The sequence below is a fragment of the Molothrus ater genome, chromosome 2 (genome assembly GCF_012460135.2).
Source record: "Molothrus ater isolate BHLD 08-10-18 breed brown headed cowbird chromosome 2, BPBGC_Mater_1.1, whole genome shotgun sequence".
NCBI lineage: Eukaryota > Metazoa > Chordata > Aves > Passeriformes > Icteridae > Molothrus > Molothrus ater.
Window position 1 is genome coordinate 5,290,395 of NC_050479.2, and position 21,898 is coordinate 5,312,292.

Genomic DNA, 21,898 nt, shown 5'->3' on the forward strand with positions numbered 1-21,898 from the left:
GACTGGGCACAGACAGCAAAAGGAGATGGCACTGGGCTGTCCTGGGATCAGGGATATTTTATTTATGCCCTCCATGTGGAAGGGAAAACTGAGTAAAATTCAGCTTAATACAGGATGAACATGTTGTTGAGCCAAAGGCAGATGTTTATCACACATCTAACTCTTCCAGCTCCCCATCTGTACCAGTAATGTTTTTGCACTTACTGGGACTTTTTAATACATCAGATTTAATACTGAGTTAACTAGGTGGAAAAATGGATACTCTAATTCAGAATAACTGCATTTCACTTCAGTGAGTCTTACATTGCACAGTTCTGACAGTATGTAATATAAAATACCAAAATAAAATGCCAATATTATATTTCAGGTGCAGCTTTGGGGCCTCTCCTGGCTGGCCTTATTTCTCCTTCTGGTTGGAACAATGTGTTTTACATGCTCATGGTGGCAGATGCATGTGCCTTGCTAGTAAGTCTAAAAATTTAGATGATGTGTATTTCCTCTGTGCTAAACTATCCCAAAATGCAAATTGTCCTTTTGCCTTTTCAATATCCTGTATTGTATTAGACTTCCAGTGGTGTAGGAGATTTTCAGTCTAACAGCAAATTTGCTTGTTTTGAAATTCTTATCTAATTTTAATCAAAAGTGCAGATCAGTTCTGATGAACTTCAATTCCTGAGCAAATACCCAGCTGTTAATTGCTGGCTGAGCAGCTTAGGGCAGGCATAATTCAAGTAAAACTTCACATTTAGACCTAGAAGTTGCCTCAGATTCCACTCATGGAACAATCACTTCTGTTGCCTTTAAAGCCAATTTCTCAAAGCCATAAAAACTATTTCCTACATTGCTGTATCACCAAAATCACCCTGATAATGAAGCTGTTGAAAGTTAATGCATCACATTTTCCAGATGGGCCCTGAGACAGCTGTACTAAATTAGATGAAGAACTGGCAGTGCTGGCTTTTGACAGTAGCCAGGAGCAGATGTTTGGGGAAAGAAGAGAAGAGCACACAGGTGCTGGCTTGGTCCAAAGCACTGAGCTCTGGGCTCCTGCAGAGGAGCTGAGAGTGTCAGACCATTGCCTTCCTGACACTAGAAAATCAGGAAGCCATTGAGTTACAACTGAGGCTTTTTTTTTCCTAAATATAATTTAAACCCCAATTTTAAAACTTATTTTTTTCATGGTTAGGGGTATATATTAAATATATATAATATATATCATAAATATATATTTTTTCATGTTTAGGAGTATAAATTAAATAAATAAATTAGGTAAGTTAATAGCTGAAGTGTGTTGCCACTGGTAGTCAGCAGCTTGTTTCAGTATTTGGTATTTCATGCTGCAGAGTGAGGCTTGGGAGGTTGTCATATTTTTCCTAGATAAAGTTAACGTTGTTTTTCTCTTACAGTTATTGATTAAAGTGAAAACAATGTCACATTTCTTTGAGGAATCAGTTAAAACACCTTTGCAAAGCTCTGGTTTTAAAAGATTTGGCTCTGCAGTTGCAATAAATCCTTTTTTGCATAACTGTTCTGCTTTTCCTGGTTTTTGCAGAGCAGCACATGGATACCTGTGTTCAAATGTTATTTCTCCAAGGGTACCTGGAGAGGGCTTTATCCTCTTATGTGCCATTCAGTTCTGTCATTCTTGGCCACTTCTGTGCCTCTGAAAATATTTAACTTCTTAATACGTTCATACTTACAACAGAGAGCAAACTTAATTTACAATAGTGAGATTCTGAGGATGATGCAACCTGAAATAGTGAGGAGCCCTGAAAGCTCCAACTGTATTTGTAAAATCACTTTCCTGCTATTATCTGAATAATCCTTTTAAAGTGCATTGAAATCCCTGATGCTGCACAGACAACTAAATGTGAACTGCCTGTACCCACCTTGACTAATTGTGGGAATAAAGCTTTTCACACACAATTGTTTTTGCAAATAGCAGCTAAAATTTCTTTCTGACACGTTTTCTTGAAGCCTCGGGGTCCCTCTGCTGGTTTCTTTACACATTTGCTGGTAAAGTAAAACCAGAAAACCATTGTGTTTTTTATAAAGAAATTGATCTCTCAGATGCAAAAAGGAAATTATTTTCCTCTTGCCTGCTTGTTGTGAAAGCTCCTCTACCAAACATTACTGAGCATCTGAAAATCTTTATTTTTTTTAAACCCAATTCAGCATTGCAGGGTGATGTTTCAAATGAGAAACTCTCCAAATAACAATGAATAATTCTGCTTCTTGTTTATCTGGATGGTACTAAAGGAGATTTTCTGGTTGTTTTTGCAGCTCTTACTCCGTCTTATCCAGAAGGAACTTCAGTGTCATGCAGATCACACCCTGTAAGTGTTTTTTATGGCTGCTGCTCTTGAGTAACACCTTGAAAACACATTTCTAAGCCTTCCATGTATAGCCATAAATGATCATTAAGGGTGGAAAAGACCTCCAAGATCAATTCCAACCTTTGTCCCATAATACCTAAATGTAGACTGGACATGTTAAGTTTTGTGCAGATCCATTTCTCTCTGGTTTAATTCTGCTTCAAAAGAGTAACCTCAGTTTGATGTTTTCAAAGCATGGACATTTTCCTTTAGAACATCTATCAAAAAATATCTTAAAACACCTCTGTTACAGTCTCTTGTTTGTGGGGGCTTTTTTTTCCCCAAATATTTAATCCTCCATGGGTTTCGTTGTGCAGGTGGGGAATTGCCTGCCCTGTGTTTAATAATAGTTTAAAGTGTAACTTTTTCCAAAAGTTCTCCTTAAAGAAAAGGGCGACTCTGAATTTCAAACTGAGAAAAAAAGAATTCACTGAATCCAGACACAAAAACTAAATTGAGCCCCTTGATTGTAGAATATTGGAGAAGTAAAATGGAGAGAATAGAAAAATGCACAGCAGGGGCTGGATTCTGCCTTTTGGTGTCTGTTCTGCCTCACACCTCAGCTTTTCCTGCCTGGTTGCTTTTCTCCCCCAGGTTCAAAGAGCACTGAGCTAGCAGAGCTGGGATGAGGAGTGTGCCAGTGGATGGAGCTGCTCCCTGAAAACCCAACCCCATGGGACACCTGATTCTGTGTTTGAAGGCTCTCTGTGTGGTGAAGAGCCTTGCAGGTTTGCTGGGGGCAGTGTGAGACATGGGAAATCCCTGGAGCTCTGATTTTTGCACATGAATAAGTACCTCAGGATGGCCACTGCTCATCACAGAAGAGATGGGGACTTGGGGAAGGTTTCAGCAGCATGCCTCAACTGAGCCAAAGAGAAATACCAAGTGCCTTTGTTCTTTCTTTTGATAGGATGTTTTTAATTGAAACTATGAACTGTGTAATTGCCAACTATCAAGGCAAAGCTAGAGCAGGAGGAAGTTGAAATTTTAACAGTCTGTGAGTGACTGTGCCAGGGTCAGTGAGCAATGTGTCTCTTATGTCATCTGTGTACACTGAGAGCATCACTTTATAGAGGACAATATCAGCTGGCTATGAAGATGTGCTGCCATTAGGGTTTGAAGCTGCTCACACAATAATCACCTGGCTGTATTATGAGTGTTTAGCTACAGTTCTACTTCCCAAGGACAGCATCCAGCCTTTTGGTAGGTTATAAAATAGAATTTACTCTTGCTGTGTACTGCAGTTAGCAGTTTTCACAGATCCTCTGGATGGATGTTAGTCCTCCGTTAGGATGATGCAAAAAAAAATTTAAAAAAGAGTCCTGAGTAACAAAAAGCAGTTTATGAGTCAGATTTTCCAGTGGGGGCTCTAATGATTTTTCAGGGCATTATAAAATGGTTGTGCATTTTAACTTCCCTGCCAGGCTGGGCTGACATGAGAGGGGTTTCTTTGGGGTGGCAGAGAGCTGTGAGCTGTGCTCTGTGAGCAGCACAGGACTGAGCAGGGGGAGCTGCTCTGGTGCCCACTGGCACAGGGGTCCCTGTTGGGTTCCAGGGCTGGTGTATGCACGTGGAAATCATCATCAGATCTGGGCCTTAATATCCAGAAATCTCTCTCAAGTGGCTCTGGGTTTCAGATTTGGAGCCAAAATATCAGAGAAGAAAAATTACCTGTGTGGGTGGTAGTTTGTAAGAGAACATTTGAGTACCTAGTGCTACCCAGAAAATAGATGGTGTAATGTGTTCAGAACATATAATTTCTTTGTATAGCTGTCTGCTTTGCAAACAGAATGTTTCTGTGATTTTATTTTGCCTTTTTTAAGATGTACAAAGTGAAAAGGAATCTTTTTTTGTATGGGGTGTTTATACTTAAATCACAAAGATTAGGTAATTTAAACTGTGTGTTATCCTTAACTGTATTTATTAAAACTCTAGGCCTTTGTCTTGCTCTATGCTCTTTAAGTTTTGTGAGACAGTGCAAGAGTCTTTACACTTGACGAGCAAAACACTTCAAAAGCCCTGCAAAATATTCAGGAATGTCCCATCAGCTGCTGCTAACGCTTAATTTCCAGGGCTGTTTTGTACCTGCTCAGTCTTTGAGTTGCTTCCGCTGGTTTGTGCTTCATGCTTGACCTGGGCAGTGTCAGGGTGGGCTCATTTTTAGCTGTTTAGCTGGGCAGAGGTGCAGGGATGACCCCACAGGGCCTTGGGGAAGGTGCCAGGTCCTTGCAGGGAGCTCTGGGAGGGTCCTGCCCCTGCACTTAATGGATGGAAGGTTGACTTCACATATTTGGAGTAAACCAGGGGGGATTCTCAACAACTGAGCTCAAAAATCTGTGCTGTGCTTGGGCTGTGGTTAAATGTGTCAGAATTGAGCAGCAGTGTTACTTGGAAGGGTTTCCACACTCCTGGAATGGGAAACTGCTCCTGGAATGTCCAACTGCTCCTCACTCAACCAGGCTGAACCGGGGGCACTGCTGAAACAGCCTCTGATGGGGCAAAAATAACATTGCAACCCCAAAACAGCTGTCCTGGCACAACTGCAGTGCCTGTGTGGGGAGGGAGAGATGGAGGGAGGATCACTTTAGCTGGGGATTCCAGTCCCCTTCCCCAAAAATATGTGTAGAGCTTTATACTAGTTTATGGAAACAGTTCAAGCTCTGCTGTGCTCAGATTTTGAGAAGCTGTTCCCTGTGGGCTGAAGTGTGATGTTAAAAAGCTTTTGGTTGTATTTCTGAAGATATTTAAGTGTATTTTGGGTTTTACTTGTTGGGGCTGCTGCTGTTATTTATTTATTTATTTATTTGAATAGCTTTTGCACTGCAGTGACTCGGGTATGGGGTAATGACAGATTATATTTCAGTTCCTCCAAGATACAAATTTGTTGGACAAAAAAGACTTGTTTTTCTATTTTAAAAAACCCTGAAGGTCCCCCAAATAGTGAATAAACTGTGTGTTTTGTTAGTATCAGGTGTTTATATCTGGAAATGGGCAAGACTGACAAAATTTTGTATGTCAAAATGTGAGTGACCAGTAGGTACAGCCAAAATTAAATGTGTCTGCAGGGTTAGTTTGTTGTTTTTTTTTTTTTCAATGCTGATTATTGTGATTTTTATCCATTCACCATCCTGTATTGAATAAAAATAGATTCTATTCTAAACAGAGAAGTGTTGAGTACTTTATCTTTTACCATCTCCATGAAGAAATGCTCCATTTATTGGTTGGAAGGACAGACATCCCTGCTGGGACATTTGCCTGTGTCAAATTTGGGCTGAGTGTGGCTCCTGTGGTGAATTTTAAGGTGACTTTTTTTGTTGTCTGCTTTGCTCTTCAGTGTATATAGAATTGACATGGAAAAGCTTCATCCTTTCTCTCTAGCACTGATCATCTCCAACATTTATTGTCTTGATTCTCTAATAATGTTTGAGGGTTTTTTGTGCCTCTGCCTGACATACAATGTCCAAACCACAGATGCACTGGGGGAAAAATGATTGGAAAGGAAACCAACTTCTGGTTACAGAATTTCTGATCAAAATGTGCCTGAGGTCCCTCCTAGGAATAGGCAAATAATAGCTGGGGTGCTTTATAAAAGAAAGGAGACTCAAATCCCAGTTCTGTTCTGCCTGATGGGGAGCAGGAGCCTCCCTTGTGAAAATCTTTGTAAAACCCTGGCTGTTGCTGGACAGGCTGAGGGGAGTTTGTCTCTGTGTGTAGAAGGGTTTGTAGGGTGGGAAGAAGGTAAATCAGTAGCAGAGACAGCAGTGCTGTGTTCATAAATTGCTTTGTGACTCCTTTTGCCTGTAAGTTCTACAAACCCACTCCGTGCACCAAGACTTAATCCCGTGTGTTTTGCTAGCAAAGGAAATTCCAGAGGGGATTCTGCCATTCCTTTAAGGAGATTATTGCATGTGCTTCTGGCATAGCATCCTTAGAATGGGATGGGAATCCTCCACGAGTGCTGTGCCAAGGCTGTGCTGCCTCAGACTCTGGCTGAACTCGTGTTTGGGCTCAGTTCTTTGGTTGCTGCTGGAAGGTTTCTGCAGCAGCTGATGCCTGGGGTGGTTTGTGCTGCTCAGGATTAGGCAGGTGTAAGAGGGTGTAAATTAAACCAGAGGGTGTTTAGAGCTGTTGGAGGCTGATGGATTTCATACAGAACTAATTTGGGGAAGATTTACCAGAATTCTATCAAATGACGAGGCCCAGGATGGGTGATGGTGGCAATCTCTGCTCTGAACTAAATGTATGGCCTGTGTATGATGTAAATGTTAGATTAGATTATGTCATGGTTTGTCCCAAGCTCTGACAGGATGTTCTGATTGCTGACATGTGCCCTTTTCACCTTGGAGCAAGGCTGGTTTGGTTTTGTTTTGAGCCAGCCAGGGGATGGCGGGGACACGTCCTGCCCTGCTGTCACAGCCTGCAGGGATGCTGGGGACAGGGGACACGTCCTGCCCTGCTGTCACAGCCTGCAGGGATGCTGGGGACATGGGACAGGGGACACTCCTGCCCTGCTGTCACACCTGGCAGGGATGCTGGGGACATGGGACACTCCTGCCCTGCTGTCACAGCCTGCAGGGATGCTGGGGACATGGGACACTCCTGCCCTGCTGTCACAGCCTGCAGGGATGCTGGGGACATGGGACACGTCCTGCCCTGCTGTCACAGCCTGCAGGGATGCTGGGACATGGGACACTCCTGCCCTGCTGTCACAGCCTGCAGGGATGCTGGGGACAGGGGACACGTCCTGCCCTGCTGTCACAGCCTGCAGGGATGCTGGGGACAGGGGACATGTCCTGCCCTGCTGTCACAGCCTGCAGGGATGCTGGGGATATGGGACAGGGGACACGTCCTGCCCTGCTGTCACACCTGGCAGGGATGCTGGGGACAGGGGACACTCCTGCCCTGCTGTCACAGCCTGCAGGGACTGCAGACCCTCCTGGGGGTTGTGTCTGCTGCTCTGGGGACCTTGAACTACATTTGCTGCCATGCTGAGTTAAAAATGTGACTGTCACCCTTATGGCAGGGAGAGGGAAGGGAGGGTTTAACTCTGGTGGAATTCAGCCTCATGTCCAGTGACCTGAGGTGCTGGGTTATGTCTCACTGCCCAAGAGTTTCAAAAGCTGGATTGTTATAAAGTGTTAGTTGTTTCCTCCTTTGTCTCCCTTCTTTTGGTTAATTTCCAGTTTGGAATAAGGAGATAATTAGTTGATGCTTGGGATGTTTTTTGGGGGTTTCTCTTTTCCTCTGTAATTCCTTTGTCTACCAGTTCCCCTTTGGCTGCTCTGTAAAATGGGAATACAAGAGCCAAAGTTGCTTTAGCATATTTCAGGATCCTGCTCAACTCCTGCATCAGGAGATCAGCTATGAAAATGTGTGCCAAGTCTCTTGATGCTGTACTTAAGGATGTTTTCTTCACCTCATGCTGATACTGGGGTGGGATTTCTCTCCCTCCTTCTCTTACAAAGCAGCTGACAAATACCCACATTTCCACCATATTCCCTTTGGTCCAGTTGTTTGTTTCAGCAGAAGAGGACACTAAACCTATTTCACATGTGCTGCCATGTAGGAATGAACTTTGGAATGCTGTTACAAGGCTGGAGTTACTCTCAGTTTATCTGGTACCTAAACCCTGAACAGGTGGTCTGAATTTCATGGGTTATTCAGGAACCAGCAGCTGCTTCCAGCCTTGTGGCCAGAACTGGAAGCAGCAGCCTGAGCTGGGATGTTGAAACAAAGTGATCAATAATAATGTCTGAGTTCTCAGCTTCTCCTCCCTGTGATGTGAAGGGTGGCTGGTGTGGGCAGCCCCTCACAGCTGAATGAAACAGGAAAAACCTTTGGAAGGGGTGAGTTCCCTCTGAATCCTCCACCAAACACGCTGCTGTTATTTCTGCTGCAAGGACAGAGTGTCATACTCCAGTCTGAGTCACCCAATTTCACCACAGGCCACATGAGGCTTCAGCTTAGTAAGTACAGCAGGTTCTGAATTGTATTCTTAAATTGCTCAGATCATCTGGTTGGAAGCAGCTGAATGTTGTGTCCTTCTGTGGCAGAATCTGCAGGTTTAGTTTTGTACTGAGAGGTAACAATGGGATTCAATTTAGCCATTGCAGTTAAAAGTCTTTATAAAATCTTCCTCCCCCTCTCCCTCTGCCTGCAGCTTTTCAGTTGCATGAAAGGAAGACAATATGGTAAAAAAAGAACAAAAGAGGTAAAAAAATACCTTCAAAGCATACTCTTTCTTCCAAATTTTGGTCACTTGCTTGGCACCAAGGGAGATCCACTATCACAGCTGGTTTGTGTGTGTCTGCCTGTAAATCTGTGCAGTTGCTGAAAGCAGAGAAAAATAGAAACCTTTGGCTTTCCTTGCTCTGATTTTCACAGTGGCAGCTCTCAAAATAGATGTCCCCAGCCCAAAAAGGCAGAGCCAGGGTGACTGAGAAATCTGGGGTGCAGGCAGAGAAGCCCAAGGATGTTTGGTTTAGGACAGATACCTGTGTTACAGCTAAATTAGATAGATTAAATTCCCATACAAATCATTGCCAGGCATATCATGAAGCTCTAAACTTACCCCAGGTGTCAGCAAATAATCTCTGAGGAGGCTGAAATCCAGCAAAGCACCTAGAAATGGAGCTGGAATGGATGAAATCCCCTGAACATCTGAAGCAGAGCTAACACAGGCATTTCTCAGAACAATATTCACTGTCATTTGAAATGAGACCTCCTGGAAGAAAGGTTGCAGATGATGTAATCCTTACAGTAACAGGGAAAACAAAGCTCCCCTGTTTGCCTGCTTGAAATCCTCTGATGAAATACTGCATCTGTCAGAGCAGCATCTAAATGTCATCCCTCTGTGTCATCAAAGGGGAAATGTTATTCCAAAATGCAGACTGGTTCCCATGCACAGGGTTTTTTCAGGCTTCCCAGACCCATAAAAGCAGTCAGAAGCTATGATTAGCAGCCCTGGTACATTCACCTTATGCATCTCTGTAAACATCAGGAGCTGCCTTCTGCATTGTTTTTGCTGTCTCTGTTTTTCAGGCACAATTGGAATTGTCCACTTAAATGGGTTCTGCTTGGAACAGCAGCCAAAAAAAACACCCCCATGATAAACTGCCTTGCTGGTCTTATTTTTGAGGGGAAAAAAAAAAGGGAAAAAAAAAAAAGGGAAAAAAAGAAGATGTAGTGCTGTGTGCCTTCCATGCAAGTTTAGTATTCTGTGGCATGAGTCTGTTTTCAAGCAACTTTGCCCAAGCAATTACTTTGTGAATTACAGTTTGGTTCACCCAGAGTCAAATCCTGGGTTGTTTTGGAGCAGCCTTTGCTGGGCTCTGCCTGTGCAGATCTCTGAGCTGCCTTGCATCAGCTCCTGCTTGTGCTGGAGGCTGGGCTGGGCTGCCAAGGGCAGGATGCTTTCACAGAGTGATCCTGAGTGATGGGTTCAGGAGGATTTGATCGAGTTTAAAGCTCCTCAGCTTTGGAGTGAGAGGCAGAGCTGGTTTCTGAGGCCAGCAGGCTCCCAAGGGATCACAGAGTGGGTGCCTGAGCAGAGGCAGCACTGGGAGAAACTGGATCCCAAGGACACAAGGAGAGTGTGGGGCCCCTCTTGGGTAGGGCTGGGATATCTTAATCTTGTTGGAGCTTTGTGTATCCTCGCAGAGGACTCAGTAGGAATTCCTAAAATTAACATTCAGCAATGCTAATGGTGATGTTTGTTGCAATGTGATGCTGCAACATGCTGGCAATATTTAATTCATGGAGCCACCAGCAGTCTCAGTGTGTGTGTGTGTGTTTGGGGGGGAAGGAAGCCTGTTCATGGTGCAGGTCGTGCCTTCAGGCTTTGCAGAGGCTCTCCCAGACATGGCTGTGCTCACAGATTATTGTATTTGCAGGGTCCCCCCACAAGGGAAGGAATGATGGATCTGACTCCATGTTCTCAGAAGGCTAATTTATTGTTTTATGATACTATATTATATTAAAGAATACTATACTAACTATACTAAAGAATACAGAAAGGATACTTACACAATGCTAAAAAGATAATAATGAAAGCTCCTGACTCTCCCCAGAGTCCCAACACAGCTTGGCCCCAATTGGCCAAAGAGTGAAAACAGCTCACAGCAGAATCCAATGAAACAATCACCTGTGGGTAAACAATCTCCAAACACATTCCACATGAGCACAACACAGGAGAAGCAAATGAGATAAGGATTGTTTTGCTTTTTCTCTGAGGCCTCTCAGCTTCCCAGGAGAAAAATCCTGGGTGAGGGATTTTTCCAGAAAATGTGAATGCAACAAGAGACCTGCACACAACCCAGGTGCTCCACTGAGCAGCAGCTCCTGTTCTCCAAACACAGCCCCAGCCTCAGCCACTCACCCTGGGAATGTGATGTGCTCAGGTGGGAGGAGGGGAGAGCAGTGTGGAGAAATAAAACAGACCAAAAGCACCATTTTAGCAAGAGAAACAAGTGTGGTGTTGCCTTTGGCTTTCTCCCCAGCGTGGCAGGTTCCAAGGGAAGCAGGGCTTGGGTTCCTCTGCAGGAATCCTGCTCGGCTGCTGAGTGATTCTGGGCTTTGCTGCTGCCCCTGGGCACCATTCCTGGGGCAGAGGGACGCAGAGAGCTGGTGGCTCTGCTGGCAGAAGGGCTGGATGGCAACTGAAGGGAGATTGCACCTCTGGGATGTTGGGAAGGATGAAAGATTAACAAGAAAGTCTCACAGATATGTGTGCTTGGCAGAAAGATTTTTACATGTAGAATCTGATGAAGGAATAGAGATGGAAGCAAGTTTTGATATAGAGGAAAAGAATTGCTGGGCCAATCTGACTGGATAACCAAGGAGGCAAAGGGTGTGTTAGTTAGAAGGGGTTTTTATGGCTTAGAGCAAAGGATAAACCCACCCCAAACAAGAAGATGTTTTTACCAAGCAGAAAGACAGCACAGGCCAACAAGTCAGCAAAGTTGCAAGTAGAAAAAAGGTCTCAGAATTTTCTACTGCAAGAAAACTGAAAAACAACTTCTAGCTTAAGCTGCAATGTACTGACTTTTAGTGATTGGAGAACAGTAACATGACTATGGTAATTACAGTAGTTATGACAGGCTATAGATAAAAGTTCAGGTATAGATTGGTTGTACTGCATGAAGATGCTCAGCAAAGAACAGTCTATAATGCAATTAACTAAAACTAAAGGGTCTCCAGGCCTGCCTGCAGCTGGAGCTGGCAGCTGTAGGCACAGCTCTGTCACCCACCACCCTGGGCTGCTGCAACCTCTTGGATGGAATAAACTGCATTTTGGAGAGTGCCTGGAGTCCTGCATCTCTCATTATGGCTCCTACACTGGGATGAAGAGAGGCAGGGGAAGAGTGTGGAGCCCCCCTTGAGCCAGGCAGGGATGAAACAGCAGCAGGGGAAAACAAATGAGTAAAAGTGCAGGAAAAAAGGTGTGGGGTTGGAGAAAGGAGCAGGCATAACATTGTGCCCTGTTTAGTGCAGGGCTCCTGGGTTTTCAATTTATTTCTGTGTGTTTATTTCTGTACGTCCTTGATCTCAGTTCCCTGATCTGTTTCTTGTTCCTGATCTCAGTTTCTCATCTGAAAACCTCCTTCCTGTCTATTAGAATCTTTTAGGCAGAGGCTAAGGTCCAAGCAGAGGAAAGTCTTCACATCCAGTGTCCAGCTTGTGTGGGAGCAGCTGAAGGTGAGAGGATAAGATTTAGGGAGAAAAAAAAGAATTTGTGTGAATTCAGTGAAATCCATTCCAAGATGAAGGAAAAGGAGAAAGAGGAGGATGAAGGACCAGGAAGGAGTCATGGCTTCAGCTGTGTTGTGACTGGAGAGGGTCCAGCCTCTAACAAAGCCCTTCTGGAAGAAGCTTCTCGCTAAAAGGTTTGCCTGGGGCCACCTCTAAGAAAAGGAGGTGCAGGAGGGAAGGGGAGGCACGGGCTGAAACCCAGCACTGGGGTGAAAACCTGGGCTGTGTCCAATGAAATGGAGGCTGCAGAAAGCAGAGTGGAAAGTAATCCAAAAATAAAATAAAATTCAAGTTCTGTATGAGGCACTCCCTTCCCCCAAAAGCTACTTCCCTTTCATTTTCTGCATTACTTCAGCACTGCCCTCTCTCCTGACCATACCATTAATCCAGGATGTTTACTGTTTCCTCAGGAAATTGGATTGTCTTATTGCATGAAAATCTCAGTTCAATTTTCCTCAGTGAGAGTTTCTGGCTCTCAAAGTTCCAGAGGGAATCTGATGTACCTGACATGGATGAACAGTCAGGTTCAGTGAAGAGGAGCCAACCAAAAAGAAGAGCCACAAATGTGTTATTTGAAGGCAGAGAGTCATGATTTGTCATCCAATCTTTTGAGTTCCTTTGGTGGTGGACCTGTGACTTTTGGAGGGGGTAGGAAAGCTCTGGAGAGTTGTGTGACTCCCAGGAAAAGTCACTCTCAAGTATTCTTAATTTTGGGAATTAGTTAAAAATGTTCCCATTTCATGTTGGCTTCAAATGTTCTGGCAGAGCAGACCAGACAGTTTCAGTGCTGCTGGAGGCTTTTGTCATCTTTTTTCACATGGATTCTGTGACAGTTTTTTGGCCTCCCTCCCTAAAAGCTGAGAGACTCTTTCATCTCTTCTATTGAGAAAACGTTCTGCCCCTTAATGGAGACAGCCCCGCACAAAGGAACAAAAATGAGAAAACACCTACATCACAGAAAAAAAATCTCATATATCTGAGAGATTATCTTAGCTATTTATGAAGACTGGCACTTTGAAAATGTTAACGTGGGAAGTCTAATTTTCAATGTACTGCAAAGAATTGTGCAAAGTCTGCTTGACCCTCCAGGAATTCCACGTGGCTGGCTCTGAAGTGATGCTGCTGAGGGACAATCTCCCACCCCAAAAAGCAGCCCTGTCTTGGTTTGGAAAGACAGGAGTCTGCTAAGGAAGGCAGGAGCCTCCCCTGAAATGGAGAATGTGTACCCTCCCCACTCCTCCCAATTGCTATAAATTTTAAATTAAGGGGCTCTCAGGCAAAAAATATGGGAGCAGGAAATAACAGTTCTTTAATAGGGAAAAGAAAAAAAATAAAAGGATAAAATAAACAATGCAGTGCACTAGAACAACACTGACAGAGTCAGAACACAACCTGACACCCTGTGGGTCAGGGTGTTGGTAGCAGACCCATTGGAATTGTGGCTCAGCCCTCCTGCAGTGCCAGGGGTGGTTCTGCTGCAGCAGGGGTCCTGTAGAGAAGGATGTGTTCTTCTGAAGATGCAGTGGGAGAAGCAGCTGCTGCTCCTCTGGGGAATCCAGTGGAGAAGCTGTGCTGGTGTTCCAGAATCTCCAGATTATATCCAGGTAGGAATGCTTGGCTCCTCCCTCTGGGCTCACATCTCCCAATGGGATGCTGCAGGTCTTATCAGCCATGCAGGGACATTCCATAGCTGTTATCAGCAGATGTCCCCCCAGAGGGAGGAGTGATTGTGGTCACTCAGAGAGAGAGATAAGGCAAACTGCCCGCTTGACAGAGGTAATCTGCCATACAGATGGGAGTTGAAAACATCTTGCACTGCAGTCTTCAACACAGCCCCAAGCAGTGAAACCCTTTGCAGACATTGCTGCTGCTGTGCTGATGTTGTTGCAGGGGTGATCAGCAGAGCAGGAGGCTCCAGGGATGAGTCAGAAATTTTCACCTCGTGCTCTGCCCATGCCAGGTCTGTGGCACTGTCGCCACTGTCACCCTGTCCCCAGCTCTGTGAACTGAGGGACAGATTGCACCAGGCTGGCAGCAGGATCAGCAGCCCTCAGCCTCTGGGTTAATCTTTGGCTCGCCCAGATTTGGGGATGTCTGAGCTCTGCTTGTCAGGGAGATGGAGGAGCTGATTTGCAGTGAGTCACTGCACAGCTCTGAGCTGCTCACATGGCAGCCTCCCAAACCAGGCATCTGAGGGAACTTCACTTTCCTGCACCACAGAAAGTGCCAGGCAGCTTCCTTCAAGTGGAGCCATCTATCCCTTCTGTCACAGACATCTTTTATGGAAAATCCTTTCCTTTGGATTTTTCCTCCTGAGAAGCTGAGAGGCCTCAGGAACAAAATGTAAACAATGGTTATCTGCTGCTGTGGAATGCAACAGGTGCATCTGGGATTGGCCCATGTTGGTTGTTTCTAATTAATGGCCAATCACAGTCCAGCTGGCTCGGACAGAGAGCCGAGCCACAAACCTTTGTTATCATTCTTTGCTATTCTATCCTTAGCCAGCCTTCTGAGAAAATCCTTTCTTCTATTCTTTTAGTATAGTTTTAATATAATATATATAATAAAATAATAAATCAGCCTTCTGCAACATGGAGTCAGATCCTCATCTCGTCCCTCAACCTGGCACCCCTGTGAACACTGTCACACCCTTCCCTCCAGTCTGGGACCATGGGCTGCAGCCCCTGCTCAGACCTTGCTGCCAGGAGCATGAGCCAGCCTTGCCCAGTGGAGGGAATTGATTTTTCCACTTCTTGGCCACCATCCCTCTAAATGATCTACTGGGTGACTCCAGGCACACTTAATTTCATTTATTTTTTTTTTCTCATCAGCTCTTGAAAGTTCCAGTTGGGTCTCTTGAATTTCTTCCATAACCTTGTGAAAACACAGCTCTGGGAGCTGGGCTTTCCCAGCAGCTCTGCTCCAGGGATGCAGCAGGGTCATTCCTGCCAGCTGTGTGTGTTTGTGTGCTTTGCCTTGCAAGCTCCACATCCTGCAGAGGTGCCTGGGACTGGATTCTTGGCTCTCCCCTACCTGAAATGAAAGCCCAGGAACAGACAGCTGGATTGAGGAGATGGCAGTGGGAAACAGAGGTAGGAAATGGAAAGCAGAGAGGGAAGGGAGGCTGGAAACCAAGCAGAGAGGCTGCAATGGAAAGCAGGGCAGCCAAGGCTCTCTGCAGGCACGGCAGGGCACAGGGATGGAGATTGCTGGGGTCCTGTGGCTCCTGGAGGTGAAATTGGAATTGAATTCCACTGGAAAGTGGGATCAGGATGGAGGGTGTGCTGTGCTGTGTTTCAATGCTTGTGGAGAGAGAGCTCCTTCCACACCCATCAGGGAAAGGCAGTGGGTCTGCCCCACTGGGAAACCTTCAGGAAACCAGCCTGGCAGCTGCCAGGCACTGCAAGTGCTGTAGGAAACAGATCACTGAAGAAATGCTAACACAGAGCAGGAGAAAAAAAGGGTTTTTCCCTCCACAGACAAAAGAGAAAAGCCAAGAAATGCCAGATGTTATGTTGGACAAGTGCTTTAAAAGTGCTTTATGGCTTGAGTCTGCTCTTCTCCAAGCCAGCACTGCACACACAGATATTTGTGAGGTACCAGGGATGGCTGCTCTCACTTCCACAAGATTTGAGCCTATTAACTGGCTCTGACACACAGCAAGAATCACTGGTAGGCAGCAGAATTTTCCCTACAGCTGTAAAGAGAAAGAAGGCAGTGTTATCACCAGGGTGGCCAAGGCTGCTGGAGTGAGGAGCAGAGCTGGTTCCTGGGTGAGTAATCCCACATCTCCCACCCACAGAGCTCTGCTGCTGCACCCAGTGCCCCAGAGCAGCCACGTCAGATGTCACAGCTCCCCTCCAGCCCACGTTCCTGGGGCTTTGCCATGGAAACCAGGCTGACAGCGAGGGTGGCTGCACTGCATGGACTGGGGATGGGGCTGGGGAGGGCAAAAGGACCCAAAAGCGGGGCTGGAGCCACGAGTGAGGTGGAGAGATGTGCTGCTGACTGGGGAGGGGCCAAACATCACTTTCAGGGTGTTCAGGGCCTGTGTGGACAAATCTATAAAGGTTCTTGTGACAGTGTTCACAGGGGTCTTATGTCGAGGGCAGAGATGAGGATTTGACTCCATGTTTCAGAAGGCTTGATTTATTATTTTATGATATCTATTACATTAAAACTACACTAAAGGAATAGAAGAAAAAGTTTCATCAGATGACTAGCTAAGCTAAGAATAGAATAGGAAAGAATGATAACAAAGGTTTGTGGCTCGGCTCTCTGTCCGAGCCAGCTGGACTGTGATTGGCCATTAATTAGAAACAACCCCACGAGACCAATCCCAGATGCACCTGTTGCATTCCACAGCAGCAGATAACCATTGTTTACATTTTGTCCTGAGGCCTCTCAGCTTCTCAGGAGGAAAAATCCTAAGGAAAGGATTTTCATCAAAAAAGATGTCTGCGACAGGTTCTAATATTAATAATCAGTCATTCTCTAATTAACATTCAATATGATCACTTCCAGGACTGGACCTGTGGAAATCTGGCAGAGTGTAAAAGAAATGTGAGAAGAAATGAGGTAAAATTTCCATGTGCAGCACGCCACGTTCCTTCTGTGGGTTTAGGGAGAGGAGGGAGAGCTGGGCTGGAAAGGTCAGTGGGGCTCTGCATGGAGGAGCTCCCACTGCCACAGCCACCATTTGGCTGTTAAATTAGAAAGTTTTTTCCAATCAGAAAGTTAATTCCTGCAGAAAGCCTGCATGACTTCAGGTCTGTGGGGAAAAAAAATAAAAAACCTAGAAGCAAAAATGGCAAAACACCAAAGAGGGTGAAAAGAGGGAGAGAAGACTGAGTGAAGCAGGGAGAAGAGGAGCTGTGGGAGGAGAAGAGGAGCTGTGGGAGGGGAAGGAAAACCTCCCCAGCTCCAGGGGCAATCTGGCATTTTGGCAGGTTGGAGCATGGAGAGGTAAAGCAGCAGGTCAGGGCCCTGTGGGGACATGGAGACAGACAGACAGACACAAGGGACCTGCAGCAGGAGGGATTAATGGGCAAAGAAAGCACGAAGGCTTAGATATGGAACTGGTAAGGAAGAAAGTTGATTTCATGTTTTTAATTCTGTTTTCTTGTAACAGACATCTTTATGGAAAATCCTTTCGTTAGGATTTTTCCTCCTGAGAAGCTGAGAGGTCTCAGGAACAAACCAGGATAACCATGTAACCAATGGTTATCTGCTGCTGTGGAATGTAACAGGTGCATCTGGGATTGAGCTCATGTGGTTGTTTCTAATTAATGGCCAATCACAGTCCAGCTGGCTCGGACAGAGAGCCGAGCCACAAACCTTTGTTATCATTCTTTCTTTTTCTATTCTTAGCCAGCCTTCTGATGAAATCCTTTTTTCTATTCTTTTAGTATAGTTTTAATGCAATGCATATCATAAAATACTAAATCAGCCTTCTGAAACATGGAGTCAGATCCTCGTCTCTTCCCCAATCTGAAAACCCCTGTGAACAATGACATATTTTCTATTCCCTGTTTTTAATTCTAGGCAAGCTTTTTTCAAAGTACAAAATCTTTCACTGGGAGTTTTACATTTTCTGTCTCTTTTCCCCCCATTTCAGTCCCTCTGAAGATCCCTGCTGTGCAGTGCCCAGGTCTGGATGTGCACACACTGGGTTGCAAGGGGCACTGAATTTCTTGGCTGCAGCAAGAAAACCAGGTTTGAGGGAGGCTGAGGGCTGTGTCAGCGACCCCAGGGCTGGGGAAAGACACAGATGGGAGGGGACAGGAGTGGTGCCACCCCAGGACTGCACGGGGAGTGACCTGAGCAGCCCCTTTCATCCTTAAAGCTTCTCCCTCTCCCTCTGAGCAGGGTTTGCAGCAGGGGGAGATCTCAGCCCGTGCAAAGCCAGCCTGGCTGAGCTGTGCCTCCACAGCAGCAGCCCCAGGGCAATGTGGGATCTGAACATCCTCTGGTCACTCCTTGGAAACCCTAAAAAGCTTCCCCTGCACCACCCGCACGGAGCTGACGCCAGGCTGGGAGACAGAAGTTCCACATCCCTGGGGTTGACCCTGAGCTCTCCAAAAGGCACATTCCAGGCTTGGAATGTACAGAGGGAAGGGTGTTGGCCTCAGTAAAAAATCCACGGGAGGCAAAGCAGAGCTGTGAAACCCCTGATGGGGTCAGGGGCACAGGAGCCTGGTACTGCCCTGAGCTGGGCAAAACATTCCTCTAAGGCAAATGATGGAAAATCATTGCCTGGCACTCTGCTGCTTGGATTTGGTCCTGGATTTGAAGGATTTGATGAGAGAGGATAATGTTTCCCAATATTTTTTGCCCCAGATTGCCCAGTGTATACTGAAATAAGGAGACTCTGGAAGGTTAAACCAGCTCAAGGCAGTGATCTGCTGGAGCTGCACACTCCCTTTGATGAATTTTATCTTTCAGGATTGGTCTTGAACTGGGCCTTTGATTGCATCAGGCTTTTGTCATCATTTCTGAGTGCTCAGCTTTTGAAGATTCACTCCTGCATGAAGTTCTTGAAAAGAGCAATAGTCAGCAGCTGTACAGCAAAGCAGTTTTTCCAACAAGTATTAATGTAATTAGGGAGAGGGGGATGTGTGTGGAGCTTAAGAAACACAATTTTAAATACACAGGGAGAGTAGATAGGACAAGGGCAGTGGAGGGGCAGACTGGGATCATCACAGGGATTTCAGAGCTTGTCCTTTTGCTGGCTGGAGAAACTGGTCACATTTAAGAAAAAAATAATAATCAAAAAGTAGATTCTCACCAGTGTGGGACTGTGATCATTAGATATCTCAGTGATGTGTGATCAAATCCTGAAATGCCCCAGTGATGTTGTCTGACCACTCCTGGGGTGGGTGATGACAGTGGGAGAGCTCAGTGTCCTCCTCTACAATCCCAAATGTCCCGTGTGCATCCCCCAGAGTGGGTGTTCTTGTTGTCTCTCTCCAAATGGCTGCATTTTGGTCATCATGGCCATCCTCCCCAGGAACCTGCTGGGACAATCAGGTCACTCAGGCCTGAACCACAGCAAAGCAGGGTTAAGGCAGTGCTCAGCAGAGCAGGGTGTGGAATGGTGGGTCACAGAGGCCCTGACTGGTGTGCAGAGGCAGTGGGGTTGGTGTGGAGGGGCTGTTGAAGAGGGAGAAGCTCAGAATAGCCATGGGGATCACCTGTGGGGCAATCTGAGGGATCAGCCTCGGGGAGAGTTTCCAGCATAGTCTGTGGGATGGACAGACTGCAATGCAGCCCAGAGGATAACTGAGTGTGTAGTGGGGTATGGGACAGGCTGTGGCACAGCTGAGGGGACAGGACAACCCCCAGGACACCCCTGCAGTGCCCAGGGCTCTCTCCTGAGAGACTCCCAGTGCCTGCTCCAAGCTGGCAGAGGAAGGATGTAAGGCAAAAGCTTGCACTTCCCAAAAAAACCACCTTGCTGCTGCCTCTGAGAGCTTTAGAAGCACCTCTGGCTTCAGCCTGAAGGGTCAGCCCAGCTCTGACGGCCAGGCAGCTCTGGGACCCACTCGACCCTCCAGCCCTACAAATCCCCTTTGTGGAGCAGCAGAGCCCTGTCTGCCTTCCCAGGGGCAGCAAACCACGGCCAAGGAGAAGCCACAGCCAAGGAGAAGCCACAGCCAAGCCCTGCTGGGGTCAGTTTTTGTCTCTCTCTGGCTGCACAGAGGACTCAGGGTGGGCAGGGTGAGCATCACTGACTGTGCTGCCCAACCCGCACAGCACAAAAGAGGCCGGGAAATGCTTTTGCAGCCCCTCCGTGACAATCCCACCAAAACCAAGGGTTCGTGCTGGCAGGACAGGCTGTGTGCTGCCTGTGCAGCCTCTCTGCTGCCTCTGAGCCCCGGGCAGCGCAGCCCGGGCACGGCAGAGGGCAGCGCGCTCCGGGAGCATCGCCGGGGCTGCGCTCCCCCCTGCCCTCCTCGGGGGTGATGCCTCTGCCAGGAGGCTTCACATTCCCCCAAATAACAAATTCCTTCGCCCCGGGGCTGGCGCGGATGGCGGTGGGCGAGAGGATGGGGTTTGTGGTTTCTTCGCGCTGCTGGAGCTTACGGGGGGGAAAAAAGCTCCTTCTGTCCTGGTGATGATAACGGGAGGGATGTGGAGATGGAGCTGCTGAGTTTGGATTGAGACGGTGCAAGCCCTGGCTGGCAGTGGGTGTCTGAAAGGACACTTCCAGCGCAGGGCATTTCCAGACGGGAGCCTGTCACTGTGCAGGCAGCTCACCAGGAGAGGCACTCACTAATAATACGGTCCTATTTCAGAGTAAAATCAAATTATATCTCTCACCACCCCGGTAAAGGGGGTTTTTCCTCCTCCACAGTCCCCCCGGGGGATAAATGCCACTTGATCTCGTGCAAAACAGGAGCCGGCCAGTCCCAGGGTCAGAGCCCGAATGCGGATGCCCAGCAAGTCTCAGCCTCAAAGCCACAAAGAGGGGTTGTTGCTATGGGGATGGAGAGGGGGCTCGCAGGCAGCATCTGGAGCCTGTGCCTTTCCCTGTCCGAGGCAGCTGTGTTCGGAGGGAAGCAAAACTAAAAGGAGGTGGCAGAGAGAGACGGAGGCACAGCAAAATGCATGCATGTTAGAGGAGGGACCTTCCCAGAATGAGAGTACAGTGGGATACAGAAGAGCGGGGACACCGAACTGTCAGGCAGCGGTGGCTCGGCTGGCTAGGACAGACCTGATTTTCTGCTCTGATTGACACTGGGAACAAGTGCGGTGAGAGCCCAGCCGCAGCAAGATGGGATCTGCCTCCTCCACTTACCGGCCCAAATGTATTTATTTGGACATTGATGGAAGAATTCAAAAGGTACTTTTGCTGGTTTTCCGGCTGCGGGCGGCGTTTGCTGCGCGGCCGATCCCGGACGGGCTCCGCATCCCTTTTCCAGGGGAAGGGGGGGGATCCTGCGTGCCTTCTGCTTTGTGCACGGATGTTTATTTAAAGGGGAAGGGGAAGCTGGCAGAGGGGAGGGCTGGGCGCTGCCAACACCGAATCGCTGCCAGCTCTCCCTGCCGCCGTGGGGATCCTCGGTTTCGCAGCCGCCTCGGTTTCCCCTCCCGGAGCAGCATCGCTGTGTTTACAAAGTTCGGCCCGCGGCGAGGTTTCCCCCCCAGGCAGTGGGAGCGGAATTGAGCTCGCCGAGCTCCCGGAGGTTGGTTCTGCCCCTGGGCACCTCGCTCGGCCCTGGCAGTGCCCGGCTCTGTGCGGTGCCGGGCTGCGGGACCCCTCTGCCGCCCTGCCCAAGTTAATGCTCGGTAACGCCGATAATTCAAACTTTCCCTGCCGCTCGCCTGCCTTGTTTGGTTAAGCACGCTTCACAGCGCAAGGACAAATGTGTCCTGGCTAAAAGGGAGAGCTCGCACGCTGTCGGGCTGACAGCCCACTGCTTTTAAACACGAACAATGCCGACGCCTTTCTGCAAGCCTTTTCTTCCCCCCCCCCCCCCGCTTCTCTTTGTCAGCGGTTCTTTGGCCGCAAACCAAGTGCCTTTTCTGTAACAGACAGCTCCAGAGCAAGTAAACTCTGATTTGCAAAATTCACATCACTCTCGCCTTCCTGCTCCAAATTTTCGAATTGGTTCACCCAGTGTCGCCTTTTGGTTTTAATTTTGTAAAGAAACAGCAGCGGTGCCGTGTCCCTTCCCTGCCCTGTGCTGTGTAAGTGAATGGAGAGCTGCTGCTCACAGTCCCATCCCACCGCACTCCTCCCCGCTGCCCTGCAAACCCACGGCCACCGC

General features: G+C 47.2%; 2 protein-coding genes across 2 annotated transcripts in view; both read left to right on the plus strand.

Annotated features, from left to right (window-relative positions):
* Positions 1–5,445, plus strand: part of SLC37A1 (solute carrier family 37 member 1) — a 36,516-nt gene extending 31,071 nt beyond the window's left edge. The window contains 3 exon segments of the mRNA XM_036383158.2: positions 368–465; positions 2,284–2,336; positions 2,970–5,445. Of these exon segments, the coding sequence (XP_036239051.1) occupies positions 368–465; positions 2,284–2,336; positions 2,970–2,985 (167 nt within the window). The 3' untranslated portion in view covers positions 2,986–5,445.
* A 15,206-nt stretch (positions 5,446–20,651) lies between these two features.
* Positions 20,652–21,898, plus strand: part of PDE9A (phosphodiesterase 9A) — a 57,522-nt gene continuing 56,275 nt past the window's right edge. The window contains 1 exon segment of the mRNA XM_036387796.2: positions 20,652–20,970. Coding sequence (XP_036243689.1) covers positions 20,902–20,970 — 69 coding nt within the window. The 5' untranslated portion in view covers positions 20,652–20,901.